This window comes from Protopterus annectens, chromosome 13.part0 (genome assembly GCF_019279795.1).
Source record: "Protopterus annectens isolate FY-2018-M chromosome 13.part0, PAN1.0, whole genome shotgun sequence".
Classification (NCBI taxonomy): domain Eukaryota; kingdom Metazoa; phylum Chordata; order Ceratodontiformes; family Protopteridae; genus Protopterus; species Protopterus annectens.
In genome coordinates this window covers 332,861,450-332,883,402 of record NC_056747.1, presented here as the reverse complement: position 1 = coordinate 332,883,402, position 21,953 = coordinate 332,861,450, and the positions used below count along the sequence as shown (strand labels likewise).

The following is a 21,953-nucleotide window of genomic DNA, read 5'->3' as shown; positions in this document are numbered from 1 at the left end:
GATTCTCTCAAGCACGTCAGTTCAGACAATGCCTTGAGATAATTAGGACAGGCTCCTTAATAGTCTCCTGGACCATATGCCTAGCAAACTGTGGGCTTGGCAGAAGATACAAGTGAAAAGTACACAAAACTTTCATGGTGAAGAGCTAAGGACTTATGGAAGAAAAAAGGGGCCGACAGTTGGGAGAGGCAAAGCAACTAGGAAGTTGTTTAGTCTGAAGAGTCACTGATTTTACAAGCACTACATGTATTCCTACCACACAACTCCGCACCTTAGTAGAATTCTTGAGTCAGAGCCCATACACCACTTTCACTAATGGATTTGGTGAAAAGCCCCCAACACTAAAACCCTGCCCACTATTCCCACAACAATCCGTTTGGTTTCCTGCCCCATTTCACTATCCTAATTGTACTCCTCCACAAAACCAGCTCTACCACCTCAGACCCTCATTACTGTCCCTGCCATTGGCTCCCTACCTTGATTTTCTTTCCCCCATCCATGCAGAATCTTCCAAGGCTTTGGCACCACTATCCACTCTGGGTATGCTCTCCTCTTGACTCTTCAGTCTCTCCTCCTGCTGAATTTCACTTAGTCTTCCAGTTCTGTCCCTCTTTCTACCTAGCTTTACTAGGTTTGCTTCCACAAATCATTTACTATATTGTGTTCACAGGAAAATACTAGTCTAGCTGCCCTTATAGGCCATTTTAAGCCTAGCCAATTACCCTTCTGAAGCTTGAATTAATCTTTCCAATTTGGTGTTAAGATTGGCTTTAACTACCCCATGGTATACATTACCCTAGTGAGAATCAACTGGGATTTTCAATGTGGAAGTCCAGTATGTGCTTATGCAGATTTGCTTTTTTAATGTTGTCAATGTACCATCACTAATTGGTTAGAAAAAAACTTTGTGCCTACAGTACCCACAAAGTTGAATCAGATTGCTTCTACATCAAAATTCATTCTGGTAGGCAGCTTCTACCTCTTTAGCCAATGGACACCTTCTGAAGCTGCAGAAACAAAACGGTCCAGCCCCTCAACATACAACCTTGGATACAGACTACGGTAATCTTTAACCAACAAGTGCACTAGTAGTCACAGGTTCGTATATCCTAAATCTAGCAGCTTCTTCATGCACAACTTTCAATTCCAGCAGAGATTAAGGTGAAGTAGAGTCACTTAAGCTCTAGTGATGCAGGTTGGCAGGTGCAGATGCAATCTAACTAACTTTTGCCTCTTGGTGCCCATTCCTGAATTTACAGCTCAGTTTACACTCACTGTAAAAAAAAAAAAAAAAAAAAAAAAAAAAAAAAACTAAGTACAAGTCACTAATACATATATGCTTAAATCGACTAGAAAGTGTGGTATGTGCATTTCAAGCAGCATTGCCCGATAAATGCTATTTAAATAGCAAAAATAAAGTCAGATAAGTACACCCGGTCTATCTTATGGGAACACCCCCTTCAAAAACAGTCCAATTCCCTGGCAACTGGCATAGCCAACTTACCACCTCAGTCTTCCAGCTCCAGCATGTGCATTAACTATACATCTGTACTGGAGGGATGAGCATTGGCCAACACATTAACTTTAGGACAGTGGCACTAAGATGGTGGAATATTCCTCCCCTCTTAGTCACCCTCACCTTCCATACACAAGAACCCAAAGTCAGCTCACCAACAAAAATATTCCCATCATATCACCTCTTCTTGTAATGCTGCAGACTTGTAAATTCTATCCAGGGTGTCAAGGAGCATTTTTTTCTAGCAATTTGCCTAAGGATATTTCAACAGTCAAGCAGATTCTTCAGTAACCCAAGGACAACACTACAGGAAACTACAGCTACAGTGACTCTGCATCAATGAGTGAGACTTTTTAAAACTGATATTCTGTATTCACCCTCCTGCAGTTGTAAAGATTCCATGTATATTCAGAATAGGGGTGTGTTTTATTTGGTATATTGATGTCATCACACATGCCAGTTTAATAATGAAAAAGCTTAAGTGTTCACTAATAGCAAAAAAAAAAAAAAAAAAAAAAAGAAAAGTAGAGACACAAAAGCAAGCCAAAACAGTTAAGTCACCAACAGTCCAACCATTACATACCCAATTTCCCCAATAGTGCATGTGGAAAATTTCATACACGTTCAATTTCCTTTCTGATGAAGATTCTGAAATAATTCAGAACATTCTACAAAGCACTATAAATGCTCTCCTTAAAACAATGTTTATGTGAAGCCACAATTATCAGCCAGTCAGTGGAACAAATACTAAGTAATAGCCAATAAGTCTTTATTTGCAGCACTACAATACAGTCTTTACAACCAAAGCAACTAGTTTACTTCTGCTTCTTCTTTGGGCGCAAGTTGTTGGTATGACCGCATTTCTTCTTACGGCAATTAACAGCACGTGGATGAAGACGAGCATAACATCTGTAAAACAAAAAAATAAGGTAGAATACAAGGCACAGCCATCTTTAAAATTAACTTTAAGCTCCCCAGACCAAAGTAGTACGACAACTTGTTATCCATGAATGGATGCAAGCCAAAATGCAACAATTAAAACCACTGCAGTTACGAAACCATCACTTTGAATGAAAAAGGTAGGAAACCTTGAAATAAAAAAAAAAAAAAAAAAAGGGACTATAAAGTCCACTGCAAGCATGAAAGTGCCCTAAACAGGTTGCTGCAAATCAGATTTCTTCAAAACAAAGAAAAAGTGACCAAAATTGCATACAAGGAGAATGGATGGGCTGAGGAAACCAGGCATGACTTTTCCAGATACGATTTGCTTTAAGACAGATGAAATTAATGGCCGCTTGAAAGGGGCATGATCAAAATAGACTAAAGGAGAAAGTTTCACAGATAAGATGGCAGGACTCTGGAAAACATTAGTCACTCTTAGAATGTATGCCCACAGAGATTCAGGGATTCTCAGGACACATGCATGAGAGTATTGGAGAAGCTGTTTAAAAGTTGAGTTTTGTTTCCTTTCTAAAGTAGGTCTCAAAATCCACTACACAAATCATGTCACCTTGTATCGCTCCACCCCCACCCAGTTTGCACAGTTCATCACTAGAATACCAAAGAATTTGTTCTCCAGACCTACTGTGGTATCTTGTGCTTGCATGCATACATACTGGCACACCCTTCGCCTGGTTGACAAAAAACTAACTCCTCCAGGATCGCAAAAATTGGGAAAGGGAATATTTTGCATCCCCAAATAACTCTGCAACCACACGTTTAATATATCCAATATTGCTGGTGTCAACAGAAGCAAATCCAGTATTATTTTGTGGGAGGCCACAAAACAGAAAGAATTGGTAGTGTGTTCTTTGTGTGCAATCTGAGTTGGTGTACACATACATAAATATACATGAATTCCCCTTCAGAAGCTAGAAATTCATATTGTTGAGAGATGACACTTTCTGAAAAGTCTAAACTTTTGCATGGAGATCCTGGTACAGAGAGGAGCAGGGATGTACCCTTTTCCCCACTAATGTGATATCCGAGTTGGTATATATTATATGCAGGAGATGTGGGGGTGGCAGGGGGTCTTTATCGTTGCAACAATATGAATTTCAAGTTTCTGAAAACTTGAGCTTTTGGCATATATATGGAAAGACATCACACACGCTCTCTATATTTTAGACATACATTATATCTACATTAATATAATTTGGGGGCACCTCCCCCCACAAAAATTTTTCAATTTTCGGTTTTGATCCTTTGGGGAATCAATAACTTGATGTTTCAAAGTACAGGTTTTATGTATGCTTCCAGCAAGGGATCCTGCAAGCTCAGTACAAGTTCACTATTTAGGGAGTTCCTTACAGGAAGTTTACCAAACAAGTAGACCTACAAATTCACCACTTAATTTCTTAAAGGAACTCCCACCATTAGTCCAATGCTTTCCATCAGCTTTAGGTCCACTTCAACATTTGGAACCCTACCACCATACCCTATTTTTTTCTACCAACCTCTTATAAGGAACAATGTCAAAGGCCTTTGACAATCTGATACATCCAGCAAGTCTGGTGCAAATCACGGTGACCCAGAAAGAGAATTAAACCCAGCAGAATTGGGTAGACTAGAACTGTGAGACAGCAAAACAAATTAGTTGGAGAATTAGGACCAGACTTGTGCAGTCTATATCATCTTTTAAATGATTTCCAAAATGGAATGGTAGTCAATAGGATGGCAATTATGCTGAATCTTCCTTAAATCAACTCTCACGTAAAGAAACTGTAAACCACCACAGATTAACAACAAGTGTCAAAGCCTTGTCAGGTTAACAGCAACATTCTGGAACTTAGTTCACCTGGACCATGAGCCTCTCAAATTCCTTCTCCATTTCTTCCCTAAATTATCCACCCCAGCCATACAGGCCCTAACTTACAATGTTTTGCTATGCACTCCTACACAAGGTGAATTCATTTTGCACTCCTTACACACCTACATTTCCAATGTCCCACTATTCTTCCAATGAAGGGATTCCCTGCCAAGTCTTTATAAAAATCTGAAACAAATTACTGTATACACCCCCCCCAGCAGAATTACACTGTTTATTTGTGACATTCTAAATGGCAATTTCTCCATCCAGTCTCCCACTAATCCTTCTGGAGTATTTCTCCAACTTAGCAATGCCATAACAATAGACATAATAGACCATCTCTTATCAGATGTAAATTTATTGCTTTAAGTTATCCCTCTGCTCTTAACCCTGCAATGCTTACCAGTTTTCTTTCCAAAAAATACTTTAACAGCAGATTTTTATTACTGTTGCACATCCCAATACAATATCAAGGATGTTAAACTACACAGGGGTAGGACTATTACTGGTCAGTGGCAGTCTCACAAACTGATGTTCCTACCCAATCTGAAGGAGTTACGGCTCTGTCAGACATCACCTCTTCCAATATTGCACACCCTACATGCATGTATAAGATCAGTCCTGGACCAGGTTTAAACAGCTACTAGCCTGGGTTTCTGCAATAAGACATACATTGGGAGTTGAACTGATCTGAAACAAACAAAGAAAAGTATCAAAACCTGCAAAACTGTAGCCTCAGTTTTGAGACTGCAGAAAATAATTGGGTCTCAGGTTGATGAAACATTGGGGAAAGGGTCTTTCAAGGAAAGGGGTGCAGAGACAGGTGGCTCGCTTAGAAAAGAATTGCACTGCAGCAAGATAAGAATGGATATGATTGAGGACTAAAAAATTAACTGCAGTTGGGGGGGGCAGCAGGAGTTGGCCAAATAGCCCCATTTTTATTCCAATGCAAGTCACATTGCACACTTGCATTTTAGGTTTAAGTTATTCCTTCAATAACACTACAAACCTCACAAGTGTCAGATTTGCTTAGTTAAAGTAACTGCTAGACAGTGATACTTTGGGAAATTACACAGGGATCCAAAAATAAGAGCATTTATGTCATTATAAAAACATATATATGTATACCAAATCCCTAAGGGGGTGGACAAACACTCGACCACCTGAACTTAGAAGTTATTAAAATCAAGCTTATGAATGCTCAATTTCTGATAACCAACCCAACAGCTACAGCCGATAACACCAGTAAATAAAGTTGCCCAAGGTTGTCAAAAGAAGGCAAAAGCATACACAAGACAGTTGCTGCAGTTTTTAGCTGTAAGACAAGCCTTGAATCTCTCAATATCTGTTAGGAAACCCTGTATTTTCTCCAACTGCTCAGAGTTACTTTGTTATATTTACAGATAAGGAGTTCAAATGTAACAGAAATTTCTCTAAGAATATACAGATAACTGTATGCAGATCAACTGCCCATGGACTGGATCACAGCTAAGACGACATTTTAGTACCACACCACCTATTTAACAAATGCGTAAATATAAAATCTTGACGCTCCCAGTAACCAAACGTAAAATAAAAATAAATAGAAATAAATTACACAGAGGAGCACATTTCTGAATGGTTTCCTCTTCTAGTAAAACTAAATCATGGCTATTCACAGCGTAGTACAACAGAGCAGAGATGAGCACTACAGAACAGAATCAAAGGGCAATGGCAAACGCACTGCATTAGTACAATGTAATTTGTGAACGACTTCTAGAAATCTTAATATCTTCATATCAATGTTTCTCGTAACGCATCCATTTTGTAGTATGACCTCTTTGAACCAGACTAAGAAATATGCCAAACAAGAGAACAAAACTGAGCAAATAATTCTGATTATATTACTGTTCCATTATTACTATGAGCTCATGATGACGATGATAGCAATGTTTGCATTACTGACAATTAAAATACTTACTTGCGGCAGATCATTTTGTCGCAGTTGTACTTTTGAGCAAGTTGACGAAGGGATGGCTCAATAATTCCACCACGGAGACGAAGTACCAGATGAAGAGTAGACTCTGCAGAATTAACATAAAATAAATAGGTTAGATGAACTTATGCATAACCAATTTTCAGTAACAATCCACGCCATAAACAGTAATATACACACACCAAGATATCTATCTATCTATCGCACACCAGAGATTTTGCACGGGCGCATACCATCCTCCCCACATACAAACATAAGCTCTATACTACATAAAAGCAGGGGGGGGGGCAAGCCCCCCCACACACCCCTACTTAATTGTTCTCACTCCAAGGTCGCACTACATACAAACATACAAAACACCACCACGCAAGCCACATTCTACACACCACTAAATTTGATATATTTTCAGATTTCCAAGCCTTTTCTCTTTTGGTCAGTACCTAAACTGACCTCTAATTTGCTTTTGGAGAGGTAGAAGAATGGAAGTCCTGAGTTTCCAACTCCATCTACAAATACACAATTATGACCTTTTCTAAACCTGTGGTACTGTGCCATAATCAACAACACCTCTCGCACACTGTTCAAAAAGATAATTAAAACAGACTGGACAAAAGCAAATTAAAACCAGTATTTGCAGACAACCAAGACTTTTGAATACACCACAAACTTTCTTCCAATTAACTAGCAACCATAAAGGTTCCAAAAGAGAGAACACTGTACAGATCGTCTCCAGCTAGTTACCTGTTTTCCCTACTAACAGGCATTATTCTCTCCAATAAATACTTATCACAACCAAAACAATGACAATGTTTATCAGTTATGATTTTTTTTTTTTAAATAAAAACAGTGAGGTCACTAAATGGCTGCCTTTAAAAATGGTATAGCACAGGTATGGTCCTAGTCACACAGTTCAAATGCTTCTCCCAAACCACAACCCATGTCAAATTCCTATCCATACACAGCATCTTTATATTATGGATATCCTAGCTACCATCCTTCTTTACATTTATCAGCTTTAACAGTGCCAGCTTTGTGCAGAATGTAATCAAGACCTAGTGTCCTACACCTGCAGGAATAGGACCAAAAAATACCCAGTTGTCCTCAAAGAGAAGCATGTCAAGTGGCAATCAGCCCAGAGTCCCCACATTAACAGACAAAGCACTACAAAGTGCAACACACACAAGTCAAGTTTTGTTCCATAAACTATTTCCTATTCAATTGTAATTAAATGCACACATTTACAGACTATTATCCTTTTACATTCAGTCTGAACGCAGACAATCAATACACACACATTCTAAACTGCTTGGGACACACCTAAGCAAACAAAAAAATCTTCAGGAAGGCTTGCCTCACCATCTGAATGACAGTGAAGTTCTCTCAGCTCTAACCAAATATGGGAAAAACAGGCAGACGGGACTATGTAGTGCATATACCTTTCTGAATATTGTAGTCAGACAGGGTACGACCATCTTCAAGTTGCTTGCCAGCAAAAATCAGACGTTGCTGATCAGGTGGAATGCCTATACAAGAAAAATAGACTGTATGTTAAGCTACAAATAAACCATTTTTCAAACAATGTGATTAGTTTCAGGAACAGAAAAAAAAAAAACAAAAAAAAAAACACACATCTCACTACCTTCCTTTTCAGATAGATGTGCCTTTCAAAGTATATTTTTTAACTCTGATCAGAGAGCACCCCAAAAAAATCAGTGCCCCAACTAATAAAAATAAATGGCTTCATAATCTTAGCATAAAAGAGGAAGACGTGAAAATTACACCCAAGATAGTAAGGCTTCCAAAAAGCACCAAACTTGAATTACTTAAAAGTGGTGGTAATGTATACTCCATATGAAAGTTTCCAGAAAAGGGACTGTACTATTAAATAGTGCCTTTTAAGGATAAAAACGGGATTCCAAAATTAAATTCTCAACTTCTCTGTCCTTTATCTCCCTATTTTACAAGTCCCTGCTGTGAATAAATACAGCAAAAATATTTTAAATTGAATGTTTCTCTCCACTAGAAGAGTATCTTACTGTACACCATGGTTTCACATTCAATTCACCGATGTCATCAAGGCCAATGAATACAGGTAGTGTTTTGACCAATTCCCTTCCCAAACTGACATCACCATGTGATGCCTTTCGGCTTCTCCCGTTAGGGGTTGCCACAACGGATTACTGGTCCACAGATTGATTGGCAGCGGGGTTTTTACTGTGTCGAGCTGCCAGCCTGGCAGCCAACCTTCACAGAAGGCGCACACACATGCACCTACTAAGTCTTTAAAAAACTCATTTGCCTGCAGGAGGACATGCAGACTCCGCACAGAGTGCACTCCAGCGGATAATCGAACCGAAGAACCTCTTGCTGTGGAGGTGACAAAGCTAACCGCTGCACCACCATAGCCAACCCCAAACTGACATCACCACAACAGTTGTAAAAACACACCCACGCTGTGATGTCAGTTCCCAAGTACTCCCCCTACCCATACAGAAAGCAAAGGCTAAAACAAAGAAACAGTAGAATTGGCTATCAATCACAGCAGGTAACACCTCAAGTTATCCTTAGCACTTTGACAGCTAGGGAAGTTAGGTGTGAAGGGGGATGGGAGTCCCAATAATACAATTCAGGCTTCATATGAGACTGCAATTTAGGCATTCAAAAAAGCAGCAGCAGTAAAACTCCGTTTTAAAGTCTGTTCTGTGGCATCTGCGCCTTGTGTTTTAAGTAGTCACTGAATGACATGAAATGTTACTTAAAACTGACTGAAAGACAGCAGTGTATGCATGCAAAATAAATGCAGAAGAGGCCTGCGTGATGCAATTTTTATTTCAGACAAGCACTGCATTGCAAGATTAGAGGCAAACTAAACAATCAGGATCACTTCACGATGCTAGACTCCCATGTGGTCAGACTCAAAATACATATAAAATATTTAAAAAACTAAGTAGTCAAGAGCAGTGTTAAAATGTTAAGAAACACCAAACAATGATGAAATGAACAGTTTGAGGCTATGGGTGTGGTTCTCCTTTAAGGTAACATTTGAAAAAGGAATAGCTCATAAACAGATCCCATATGCAGGATTGCACATAGAGAGGGTGGGGTGTCACTAAGTGCCAATATTACAGATCTACAATAGTTTGTTAGAATTAAGCTTTAATGATATGAAGACAGCAGTGGCACGGACTTGTTGGCTTGCTTCAGGCTCCACTGGCAGGTACTACAACAGGAAGTAGTCAGAGGAGATCTTGCAGAAGTGCTGGCTTTAAGAGGGTAAGGTAGTCTTGGTGGATTACACCACCTGCGGAAGCATAGGATATGCCCTCAGACTCCTGTTGCATGTCTAATCACAAGCCTGCACAAAGGTTTTAACAAGATGTTAAAGCTACACAAATATTCTTGGGTCTAGGATGGTTGACATCTGATTTCCAATACATTGCTCTTGTCTACTGGAAGAATTAATGGGCTCTATATTGCAGTGGACAGACACCACCTTGGTCAGTGAAGCAGGATAAAGGGCATGTATACTTACAGAACTAGCTCTGCTTTTCCAGTGCTCCCAAGTGCCAACGAGCCGTTTCCAACACTGCCTTGGCTTTATCATCACTTGTACTAGAAAGAAAAGCAGCGACTTAGGATAGTAACTACAGATGGTGCATAATCCACCTTGAGCAGACTTTTGAATCAGGTTATGACCTGCACTAGGCTGCAAAGAACCCTTGACAAATGGCCAACAACGTGTGGGAGTCAGTGTCTATCCTAGACAACCAGAGAGACTTGAGCAACAGGCAGGGTGGAGTAGGGGAATGAAGCAACTAATGACTAGTTCTCCCATCCTATGGGGGAAGCGCAATGTCTGTTCAACTTCTGGTAGAGACCAGGTACCTCAAAGGTCACAAATTCAGATGAGGGGTGGCAACATCTCAGATATTACTGCACAAGGTACTCCCAAGGGTAGACATAATGCTAGCAGCCACTAGAATGACATCTTCCAGCTCCATGCATACTCCCCAGTGGAGTACAGGACTACAAATAAGATACCATCAATGTGGAGTTCTTTGGGGGTCATCAAGCAAAGGTTACACCACGGCTATCTGGAAAGAGCACTTGGGGGGGGGGGGGTTGAAATTAAGTGAGCATGAAAGCTGTGAAAGCAGTTGAGGGGTGTATGGCAATAACAAAAAGTGTCAGCAAGACAGCAATCCATTGCGGGACCTACACTACAGTAAATAAACGGAAAAGGGACAGATTCAGTAGGCCATGTGTTTGCCCTAAGGGTGCTGCCAACATGGCTTCTAATAAGCAGGAAAATGTAGGCAATAAGCAATTTTACCACCCAGGCAAGCGGGTAAAAGAAAACAAAAATGCCATTTAACAATGTCACTCCTGCTTAGGGGATTCATTTTACAGTTAAGTCCATAGAAGTCAGTTCCGGTTTTGTGAATAAAATCCCCACAGTACTCCAGCATCTCCTCTTCCCCCATCAATCCTGGTCTCCATTACGTTCTACTCCCTAACAAGCCAAGAAAACCATAACCTTCCCCTACCCAGACAGAGAGATGGGAAGGTAAGTTGGTTAGGTAATGAAAAATGAATCTGCTAAGCAGAGTTGACCCTTGTGCCAAGCACCCAACTTTCACATCTACTAGCAGAACAAAAAAATGCACATCAATGTATTAGATTTTGGACCAGACAATGGGATACCCGTGCACCCCAGTCACAACTGGGAACCAAACAACCTTACATAAGGGGTTGAGCACTCCCCTCTCACCAGTGGCATGTCATCCCTACCTATACTGTAAGAAGGAATCTCAGCTGAGTGTATAAAATCCATTACACAGAAGCACAAATCTTGTCATCTGAATCCTACATCCTTAAGCTCTCCTCTGCCTAGACAGAATTCAAATAGTCTCTACTAGGTTGCTGACAAAACTAGTTTTCCCAGAAAAGACAAAATGCCATTTAGGTGATATCAGTCCCCAACAGCTGTACTACTGTGCCAGGAATATGGTCTCCTTAGAAGATAAAATCTCCAAGGAAGTAAAATCTCCAAGGAAGGCCCAAGCAGTGGATATCTGAAAGAATAAATTCTCAACAAGCTTGAAAAAGCAATGGTTTGAGCAATGGTTTGAGCACTCTTACAGAACAGAAGCTATTCTCAATTCATTCTCTGAACGTTTGCCCCGCAACTTCCAATGGGCCAAGCACACACTGACAATGTTCTTGTGACACCTGTGCCCTGGCCCAGCAATCAAGATGCCTCAACCCTCACCACCAACAGTGAGGGGCATCGCATATAGGAGGAAAGGATAACAGTAAAATGCAATTTCCCTTAGAGCACACAGATCAGTCCGGGGCTGGTTGCTCCCTTGCTCTCCAGGTCCCCAATAAGACTCCCCACTGGCACAGCTATAGGGTCCAGATCTCAGCCTAGTGGGCAATCTAAAACTAGCAGCACCCTCTGTCCAAAAACTGCTTCGTGTCCCTGCCCAAGTGGCTGACGTTTACACAACCATACAGACACTCCTGGGGAAGCCTGGCACAGTTCAAGCTGTGCCCCCTTTCCCCAGACTATATGGTAGTACCAGCTGCCACCACCCACTAATATTTATCAGCCACTCAAAGGCCATTAAAAGGGTTCCAATTATTACTGTGCAATATTATCCAACTGATAGTATATCCCAGGGCTAAAGCTATTTAAGTGTTTTTGTACAATTTTACAAAAGGCATGCAAGTAAGCTTAAATCTCTACAAAAACAGCCACAGTTGAAAGGATTTAAAAGTATTTAACAGTCAAAACATGACAATACTTTTTACTACACAGTGCTAGTCAAGAGTTCAGAGATCAGCAGAGAAATACAGTTCTGAATCACAGAAAAGCAGTAATATTTCTAGTTTCTAGCTATATTTCTAAGAGAAAACACAAGTCCAAGATAAACTTATATAGAGCAAGACAGTGCTGAGGAGTTGGATGGTAAAGACAAAAATGCTTAATGCTCCAATTCTCCATTTTAAAATCACATCCCTGGTTCACATTACATCATTCTTCACACTTCCCTGGGTTCCCATGCTAACATTTACATTCTTCACCTCTGGGCAGAAGCCAGAGCAATAGACATTTATGCATGCAAATTCTGGCCATTAACTCTGGCCTTAAAACAGGTAGAATGCCCCACTCTAGACTCATTGGCTCAGAGTCCTAACATCAAAGGGTCACAACATGCTTTACTTGGTACATTTTTTTTCCATTTCCACATGTAACACTATTTTTACCATTTGACAAGCCTGTGGTTTCCATTGATATTTACAGATATCTCCAAAATCTGGCTAGGCTGGAAGCCTTCACCTATCTTCACCCCCCCCCCCCCCCCACAGAACTCAAGCTAGTTTTTCAAATGACCCTTGAGAAATGCTGCTTGAGGAAATTAGGTCTGAGTGTACCTTACACCATCCCCAGTCTTGAAAGCCCATCTGCATTGGCATTGCTAATCCCACTGCGGTGCACGGACATATCATATGCTTGCAACCCCAAGCTCCATCTTAGCAACTTGGCATTTTGCTGGCTGGCTCTGTTTAACCATGTTAGGGGATTGTGATCTGTCATAAGTGAATTCCTTTCCATACAGATAAGGTTGAAGTTTCTGCAGTGCCCACACTATGGCTAGACATTCCTTTTCTACAGCTGCATAGCATTCCTCCCCGGGTTGGAGCCTACGATTGAGAAACCACTGGGTGCTCTTCCCCCTCTGAAGAAATCTGGCTAAGTACAGCCCCCACCCCATGGTTCTAAACATCCACCTGCACAACAAATTCTTTGCTGTAATCTGGACTGGCTAACACAAGGGGTCCTCCCAAAGCGTCTAAGATTCTGGAATGCCTGCTCACATGCTGGGGTCCACACTACCTTATCTGGCCTGATTTTCCTCAAGTCTGTGAGGGGAGCAGCTATGGTACTTTGGGGACAAACTTTCTCTAGTACCTTGCTGTCCCTAAAAATGCCCTCACCTGCATTTTAGGTTCATAGGTAGGTACTAGGCTATCAGAGGGCATTTATAAGCCTAGCCAGAGAGTGTGTCAGCTTTCGCCACCCCATTGATTAACCGAGCCTCTATCAAGAAGAGAGAATGAAGTGATCTCAGGGGTATATTTTCCATTACCCATCCACTAGTCAAGTGTTAGTGAGGGGCCCTGCCCAATGTAGTTAGGAATTTTATTCCAAAGCAGGGAGAGTCTGACAGGAATCTATCCCTCCAGCATGTTCTATTTATTGTGGCGAGGTTTAGCTCACTAGAGCGAGTGGCTCGCAGTGACTTGATTTCTTTAGGTGGAGCTTGTCCAATTCTCAGTTGGACATTGCTTTGCAAGTCAGGCAGGCAGAGATCACCTCTGAGTAAGAGATATGTGACTTGAGTATAGAGTTCTTCCAGTCGGGCTGCATAAGACATGTTTGAGGCCAGTAATACTCTTGGTGAGGTACTTTTTTGTTGTCTTTCCAGCTGTTGGAAGTGTCTTGTGAGGTACATCCCAAATGGGGCATTGTACTCTGACTGGTCTGATGAGTAGAGAGGCACTATAACCTTATTTCTAGATGCAAACCCTTTAGTAATTAGATGGGCTACATAGATTTCCCAACTACTTTGGCAATATGATTGTCAAAAGGAGATATCTAGCTGGGTCCCCAGATGTCTTACTACCTCTTCTGTATGAAGGGGGCTGCCACTTATGTGGTAATGCATGGGTGTTTTTCCCCCAAACGGGATGACTATGCATTTTTTGGCATTTAGCTCGAGACCGTGACTGACACCAGGTGCGTCAGTCTCAGTAAGGCTCTTTTGGAGAATGTCCATGTCAGCGAGAGTCAATCCCAGTTTGCAGTCATCGGCGAACCTGGTTAGCCGTAGTCCTCCTGTGTTTGCCTGCACTTCTGAGAAGTATATGCCGAACAGTCGGGGTCCCAGGACCGAGCCTTGTTGGACACCACTTGTGACTGGTTTAGTCTCGGACCTGAAGCCCGCTATTCTTACCATGGGAGTTCTGTCTGTAAGCCAGTTGGCAACCCATCTCGTGATGCAGGGGTTTATCTGTTCAGGCTGTTGAAGTTTTTCTAGAATTCCCAAGTGGGGAATGGTGTCAGAAGCCTTGGCGAAGTCAAGGTAGGCTGGGTGAACTACCTTCCCCTCATCTATGGCCTTGGTGACTGTCCCGAAGTCAACCAAGTTTAGTAGGCATGAGCTGCCCTTAAATACTAAATTGGGTCGGGTCAAGTGTTTGGAGGTTCCCAATGTCTTTGTTGAGTTCCATGATGATGCACTCCATAGCCTTGCAGACCAGGCTAGTCAGGCTTATGGGGCGATAGTTACCAGGGTCAGTTGTGGCCCCTCCTTTGTGGAGTGGACTAACAGTTGCTGTGTCATTCTATGGGCGCATAGCCTGTTGAGAGGCCGAGGTTGAACAGCCCTTTCAAAAGCACAGCATCAATGGGGCCAGATGGTGTCCCAGGCTGCGTCTTGCACAAACTAACCCCCCACCTAAACGCACTGTTTTCACCTGGGCGTCTGACTTCTGGAACACTACACTTTTCTGGTATTGTTGTGGGCCCTTTTGGGGGTAAGAGGGGGATGAAGTTTTCACCTACCAGGATGTTGGCAATATCAGTGGGTTCAGTATATTGTGCCATTTTGCACTGCTCAGAGCATATCCCTACCAGGATGTTGGCAATATCAGTGGGTTCAGTATATTGTGCCATTTTGCACTGCTCAGAGCATATCTGCGAGTTACCACTTAGATTCTTGACATAGCTAAAGGCTTTGTGGTCATCTTTCGAATCCTTGGTTATTTCTTTCGAAGTTAGCCTTGGAGGATTTTATGAGGGACCTTAGTTTCTTACTGGTAAGGGATGTCTTTCCTTCTTGGGATTTGCTTTTTTTCTGAACTAGTTTCCTCCTCCTACTGCATAGCCTGTTTATGGCAGGGGACCACCAGACTGGTTTCCTTCTCTTAGGGAAGAGTCTGTTTTGATAGGGATGGCATCCTTGTAGGTGCTCTCAGAGTGCATTTGTAAAGGTTCCTGCATCATGGACACTTGTTATCCTTTAGCGTGGGGGCTGTGAAACTTACCACCTCTGTCTTAAGTAAGGTGAAATTTGCTATAGAAGTTTTTTGCTGTGGTTTCCTTGGTTGGAGGTGGTGGGGTGGTGTGGACATCCAGAGTGATTAGTGTACGGTCTGATCTAACCAGTGACTGGTTGACTTCCAGTGTGGAACACTGGTCGCCCAGGTTGATGATGACCAGGTCCACTTCACCTCTGGTAGGGGAGTTTACCAGCTGATCCAGGGCATTTGAGCTGATAAATTCCAGGAAGCTCTGGACCCGAGACCTTTGTACTGGAGTAGTTTTCCCAGTTAACAGTAGGGTAATTGAAATTGCCCAATATTGGGGTGTTCGGTAGGTCCTTCACGTTTTCCAGCGTCTCCAGAAAGGCAGAGTGGTAGCCCTAGGTCATATAGGGTGATCTGTAGCAGGCCACAATTTACATTACAGATATGCCTGATGTTAGCTGTGCATGGATGATCTTGGAAGTATCATGCTGCGCCACTAACTGGAGGTGTAGGTATCCTTGATGAATATGGATACACCCCCTCGTGTGTGTTTCGGTCCATGTTCTGTGGCTGTAATGTGTGGTACGAGTTGTAGCCCGGCAGTGCTGGGGTGCTCTGTGGAGCCTTGAACCACGTTTCAGTTACTGCACAGATGTTGCAGTTCTCCATACTGATGAGTGCTTTGAGCATGTGCATTCTGAGATTTAAACTCCTGGCGTTTAGTAGCATAACCCCCATTTTTTTATTTGTGCTGTTTACAGAGGTGGGTTTGACTTTTGATCCTTGCCTAAAAAAAAGTCACTATGGGGGCAGCAAGAGCCTTGGCCAGTATTTGAAAGCCTAGGGGTGACTGGAGCAAGCCTTCTCTTGCGAAGCAATGAACCATTTCACCCAAGGCGGACAGACACTGGATCCCCTTTGAATCACACCAGAAGCTTAGCCAATTGTTGATACTGCGGTATCATTCTTTGTGAGGGCAGGATGCTACTCAGGGTCATACCCGCCTGGGCTACATGATAACTCTTCCATGTCTCTTTTCATGTAGTCCAGGGAGGTATGTCTCAGGTCATTCACCAACATGAACAATGACAGTCATATTTGTACTTGTTCTGGAGTGAACTGAGTGTTTGCGTGGCAGATTCTGGCTCCTGACAGGCAGCTAACAGTAACCTTCTTGTCCAGCCTAGTGAGTGGGATGTAAAGTGTGCCTGACTATAGAGTCGCTTATTACTAGTGTGTTATTTCACCTTAAGGGCTGTGGTTGTGCGGCACACAGATTGTGTTTTATGTGGTGTCTGGTTTGTGATGGGAGATGCAGTTTTTTTGGGTGTCTGCTTTGGAGGTCTGTGATGCTTTTGCAGGTTTTTATTTAGAGCCTCCGAGTATGATTGTGTATTCATGTGTATTTTTTGCTAGTGCTGGTTTAGTATGTCTATGTGAGGCTGGAGGTAAGTGTTAACCTTCTCCTCATGACTGCCTGTTCCAGTCTTGGGTGGAGAGCTTAGCCTCCAATTTAGCTACATAATTGCATCTCTCGCATATGTTAATGTTGTGGTAGGAGGAGAGGATGGTCTGTGTACATGAGGCAGTTGTAACGTTGCCTCAGGATACCCAGGTTCACCAGTTGGACTGGACAGTATACCTGAAACTGCCCTTCGGTCATGCCTGACTAGTAGGGGGAGCTGCTTAGTCACTTGGTTGGTGAAGTGGTGAATAATGAGACTTGCTCTGCTGGGCAATCAAGTGTCTGGGTATATTAGTGCTTGCTATTAGGTCTGAGCAAGTGCTGGACTGCAAGATGCTTTTAAGTGCTTAGGTTGAGTTAGACTACTTTCAAGGGAAAAATTGAAGAGGAGACTTGGTAGAGCTGGGATAAATTCAGCCCTAGCTAACTGGTGCTAGCCAGATGTGCAAAACCGTGCAAATGCGGTTTTTAAAGCAGGGAAACTAAAGAAATTAGCCCAAAATGGCCTATAAACTACCAATGTCTGGGCTGGAAACATTCCTCCAGGGACAGATGGCTGCTGAAAGCTCCCTCTCACAGGTGAACAGAGAAGCCTCCCTCTATCCAAGTAAGGTATGGGCAACTCAGAAAATTGTAACAGCCCAGAATTCAGCACTAGCCTGAAAACTGGACTATACTAGTTTAGAAAGGTGGGAAACAAGGACATTTTTATTTGAAAAGATAAGGCAAAAATAGTAAAAAATGCACAGCTTTAGATGACAAGCAATCAGAAAAGGCTTTGAAACAAATTACCCAATTAACCATTAAAAAATCTCAAAACTCAGCCGTTCCAGTAGTCTTCAGACAAGTTCCAACTGCACACTCCTGCCACTGGGGTACAGGGGAACCTTCTCCTAAAAAGGCCTGGATTAGTGCTAAAGTTATACAAACAAAGCTAGATTCAGCAGGCCTGGATCTAGTCTATGCTACAGCAAACAAGGCGCACCAATTTCAGTAAGAAACAGTTCAAATATGCAGGCACTATAAGCCTTTAACCAGAAATTCCCAGCTCTGAAGGGCAGAGCCCAGCCTCTCCTCCCACAAGAGTGCAGACCACAAACCTTCTTAATGTAAAAGAACTGGCCTGAAGCCCAAGTGCTTAAACCAGAACTAATACACTTGGAACAACAGACACTGAGCCTTCAATCAGCATTATTAACAGGTGCAGGCCATGCCTGAATGGCTTCCACTTTCAGGTTCTGGCCTTCTTACCATGCCCCACTACGTCCCAAGTAGGAAACTTCTGCCATACCCACCTTACATTTGCTCGGCTTAATGGTCAACCCTGCCCTCTGTAGTCTGCCCAGCACCTCCCCATGTTGAAGGTGCTCTTGCCAGGAATGGCTGTAGATGGCAATATCATCTAGGTAAACAAGGGCAAACCCTCCTGCCCTGCTAGGATATGATCTACCAGCCTCTGGAAAGTTGCTGGGGCATTCTTCATCCTAAAGGGCATCTTTGTGAAATCATACAAGCCAAAAGGAGTCACAAAGGCCGAATTCTCTAGCACTGGGAGTCAAGGGCAACTGCCAGTAACCCTTGGTAAGATGCTTAGCCCCACCCAGCTGCTCTAGGGCCTCATCTATCCTAGGCATGGGGTAAGCATCTGACTGTGCGACTTTTTAATTTCCTGTAGTGCACAGAAGTTGGTGCTGCCATCCTTCTCTGGCACCAGCACCACTGGGGAGGCCCAGGGACTGGACTGTTGGGACTCTAATTACCCCCAAGTTCCAACATCTCCTGTACCGCCTCCCTTAAGAGTCTATTTGACTCTCAGGCACTCCTACCTAATAGGCCTTTGGGGTCCTTATTTGCATGGTGCTGCCCAGATGGGTGCACCCTGGTTTCCCAGTGAACATGTCCCCAAATTCCTGCAACACTGCTTGGATTTCTCGAACCTGGGTAGGAAATGACTGCTGGGACATTGCTACCCCTTCCACTGAAGTGTCAGCCCAAGCCTCACTGAGATCAGTCCCCAAATCTCCCTCGGACTCCTGCAATCCACTGCAAATGCTCAGTACAAAGGCCTCCCTATCATGGTAAGGTTTCATCATGTTAACATGGTACAATTTGTGCCCCTGTCTTCTGCCTAGCAGTTCAGCTTTGTAGTTATCGCGTACCACCTTGTAGGGTCCCTTCCAAGCTGCTTGCAGCTCGTGTCTGACAGGAATGAGAACAGTTACCTGCTGCCCCACAGGATACTCTTGATTATTCCTGCCATACCACACCTTTTTCTGTTGGGCTTCTGCCACAATCTCCTGGGCCAAGCCCATGAGTGCCTGGAGCCTTGTCCTGAGGTTTAGGATGTATGCTACAACAGACTCCCTGTGAGACTCTCACTCACCTTCCCACTCATCTCAAATTAATCTAGGAGGTCCCCTTCACCCTATGCCCATACAGCAACTCAAAGGGTGAAAAACCTGTGGATTCCTGGGGAACCTCTCTGTAAGCAAACAGATGGGGCAAATGTGCCCCACAAACTGATCTGCAGAAGCCCGTAGCATGGATTTGATTGTAGAGTTTAACATCTCAAGACCATTAGTCTGGGGTGGTCTTCATGTGCTTCACCCTACAGGACTTCCACAGACAAGCCAGCAGGTCTGACATGAAATTGGCACCTCTGTTGGTATTTCTTTTGGGAAACCTACCCTGCTGAAAATCTCTAACAAAGCATTTGCCACCTTCTCTGCCTCAATGGAGGACAAAGTCATTGCCTCAGGGTATTGTGTAGCATAATCCACTACCACTAGGATATACTTTTTCCCTGTGAACTTTGGGTACTCAAGAGGACCCACAATATCCATAGCTAGCCTCTGAAATGGCCCCTCAATCACAGGCAAAGGCATTAGAGGAGCTCTCACCTAGTCTCCTGCCTTGCCTACCTTTTGGCACTGCTCACAGGTCCTGCAGTACCCTGTTACAGCTCTGGAAATTTCAGGCCAATAGAAGTTCTGCATAATACGCCTATTTGTAAGTTTTATGCCCATATGACATACATCATAGGCTATGTCTAGAAGCGCCAGACAGTAGGCTCTAGGCACTACCAACTGCTGTACTCTCACCTTCTAGCCCTCCCTCAGAGGTCCACTCTCTGTATAGTAACTTTTGTCCCAGTATACAGATTCCCCCTTTCCTTGAGAATTAGGTGCCTCCCTAGCTACCTGCCTCAGGCTTGCAATGTAGGGTCTGAGAGCAGAGCCAGTCTCAACTCTCTCCTTGTAACCCTTCCCAGCTCCCCTTCCACAGGACGTCTGGCACCCTCTGAAAGTGGTGCCACACAGTCAGCCTGGGTACTACTCCTCTACCTTTGCAGTCACTCTGTCCAAAGGACCATCAGTACCCCCAAGCAGCTGTGGCTTACCTTCAGTCTCACTGCTACAGGGTAGCTCCCTCCCTGAAGTAACCACCTCACCAGTCCTGGCTGCAAGTATGCAGTCTGGGTCTCCCCCAGGGTACCAGACCCACATGGCTTGCCTCCTAGCCTGACTGTGTGCAATTGCACAAGCAGAGTACTGCCTCATCCAAATACTTCCTATCAGGACATCTGCAGGATGGTAGTTTGGTACCTTTGTTGCCTCAAGACAACCTACTATTGGCATTTTGTCTTTCCCACTTACTGGCTCCCTCACCTTTTGTTCCCCACCTTGCTTCTGTGGACACCTGTATGCCACATGGCCCCACTGGTTGCATTCAAAACATTTAACCCTAGCTCCTGGACGTGTACCTGACTAGTGGCTTCCCCTGCTACTGGCAGATTCTGTTGGGGCAGTATGTGCTGCCCACCATGGGTTCCTTTACACCCATGAGCAGTAATAGGGGCCCCTTTCCTGTGCGGGACTGCCCTGCTTGCCAGGTATAGGTCTCCCTTCTTCCCCAACTCATGTGAAGTGGCACACTGGCCACCAGCTAACCAGATCCTCATGTCCTCAGATAAAGTGCCAAGGGCTTGTTCCCTCACAAAAAGGTCTGCCAGCCCTTCAGAAAGTGGTGACCTGACATCCACTCACCCACCTACGGAAATAAGTGCTCAGTAACATTGACACACACTTTCATCGGCCTTGTGCCTATGCGCATGAAACTTTCCTATACGTTTCAGGTAGCTTAAACAATTCTAACAAGTGATTTTTAACAACTGTATAATCAAAACATGCAACGTCAGACATTTGACAAAACAGTCACAGCTTTACCATGAAGTAAGGGGGTCAGGAACTGTACCCAAAGCCTTTGGTCAACACCATACTGTTTGCATACCCTCTCAAAACATATGAATGAGACTATCAAACTTATCCCCCTCTAAACTACAGAAAAATTTACTGACCTGTTGTGCTTCTGGGATCCAGTTACTCCCTTTCCCATTACCTTCATGACTTTGGCGAAGAGTCAGCATCTCCTCATGCTCCTTTTCCTCAGCTTCCAGGCGTAGCAGTTTCTCATTCTCCTCAACCTTCAAACGTCGCAGTTTCTCCTTGTCCTCACTCTAGACTGCTTACTCTCTCAGCTGCTTCTAGTTCCAAACGCCTGGCCTCCAACTCAAGTCTCTTTTGCTCCAGATGGATTTTTTTAAGTCCTTTGCACAGAGGTTGAGCTGTCCATTCTCAGAGGGTATTATACCTCCACTGCCAGTCTGATTGTCCTCCTGGTTGCCTTTTTCTGACGCAGCTGTAACCAAAGCTGCAATCAGGTCTGCCTTAGTCAGATTTCCATGCATCAGTCCCCTAGCCTGGCACATTTCAGCCAGCTGGCTCCTTGTCAGCTTTCAATACTCCTCTACGGACATGCTGCCTGCTCACCCTGACTAACTAAGCTAACAAACAGAAATAAAACTATTGTGATCTGAACTCTGCGTATTCACTGTGTGGCTGATAAGTACAACACCTTCAGAGCTCACTGTACACCAGCTACAGAAATTCACTCTACCCACACCACTACAAGCCAATTGGTATTTGCCAACCAATTAGTGTGGTGTGGATATCGCACCACTGCCAAACAATATGTGATGCCCGTGCCCTGGCCAGCAATCAAGGAGCCTCTATCCTCACCACTAACACCA

At 43.5% G+C, this 21,953-nt stretch overlaps 1 protein-coding gene across 1 annotated transcript in view; it reads right to left on the bottom strand.

Moving 5' to 3' along the window:
• Window positions 1-2,268: 2,268 nt before the first annotated feature.
• Window positions 2,269-21,953, bottom strand: part of UBA52 (ubiquitin A-52 residue ribosomal protein fusion product 1) — a 31,228-nt gene continuing 11,543 nt past the window's right edge. Inside the window, exons 3-5 of the mRNA XM_044053949.1 lie at window positions 7,737-7,823; window positions 6,286-6,388; window positions 2,269-2,425 (exon numbers count right to left, since the gene is read on the bottom strand). Coding sequence (XP_043909884.1) covers window positions 2,332-2,425; window positions 6,286-6,388; window positions 7,737-7,823 — 284 coding nt within the window. The 3' untranslated portion in view covers window positions 2,269-2,331. The remainder of the gene's footprint in view (window positions 2,426-6,285; window positions 6,389-7,736; window positions 7,824-21,953) is intronic.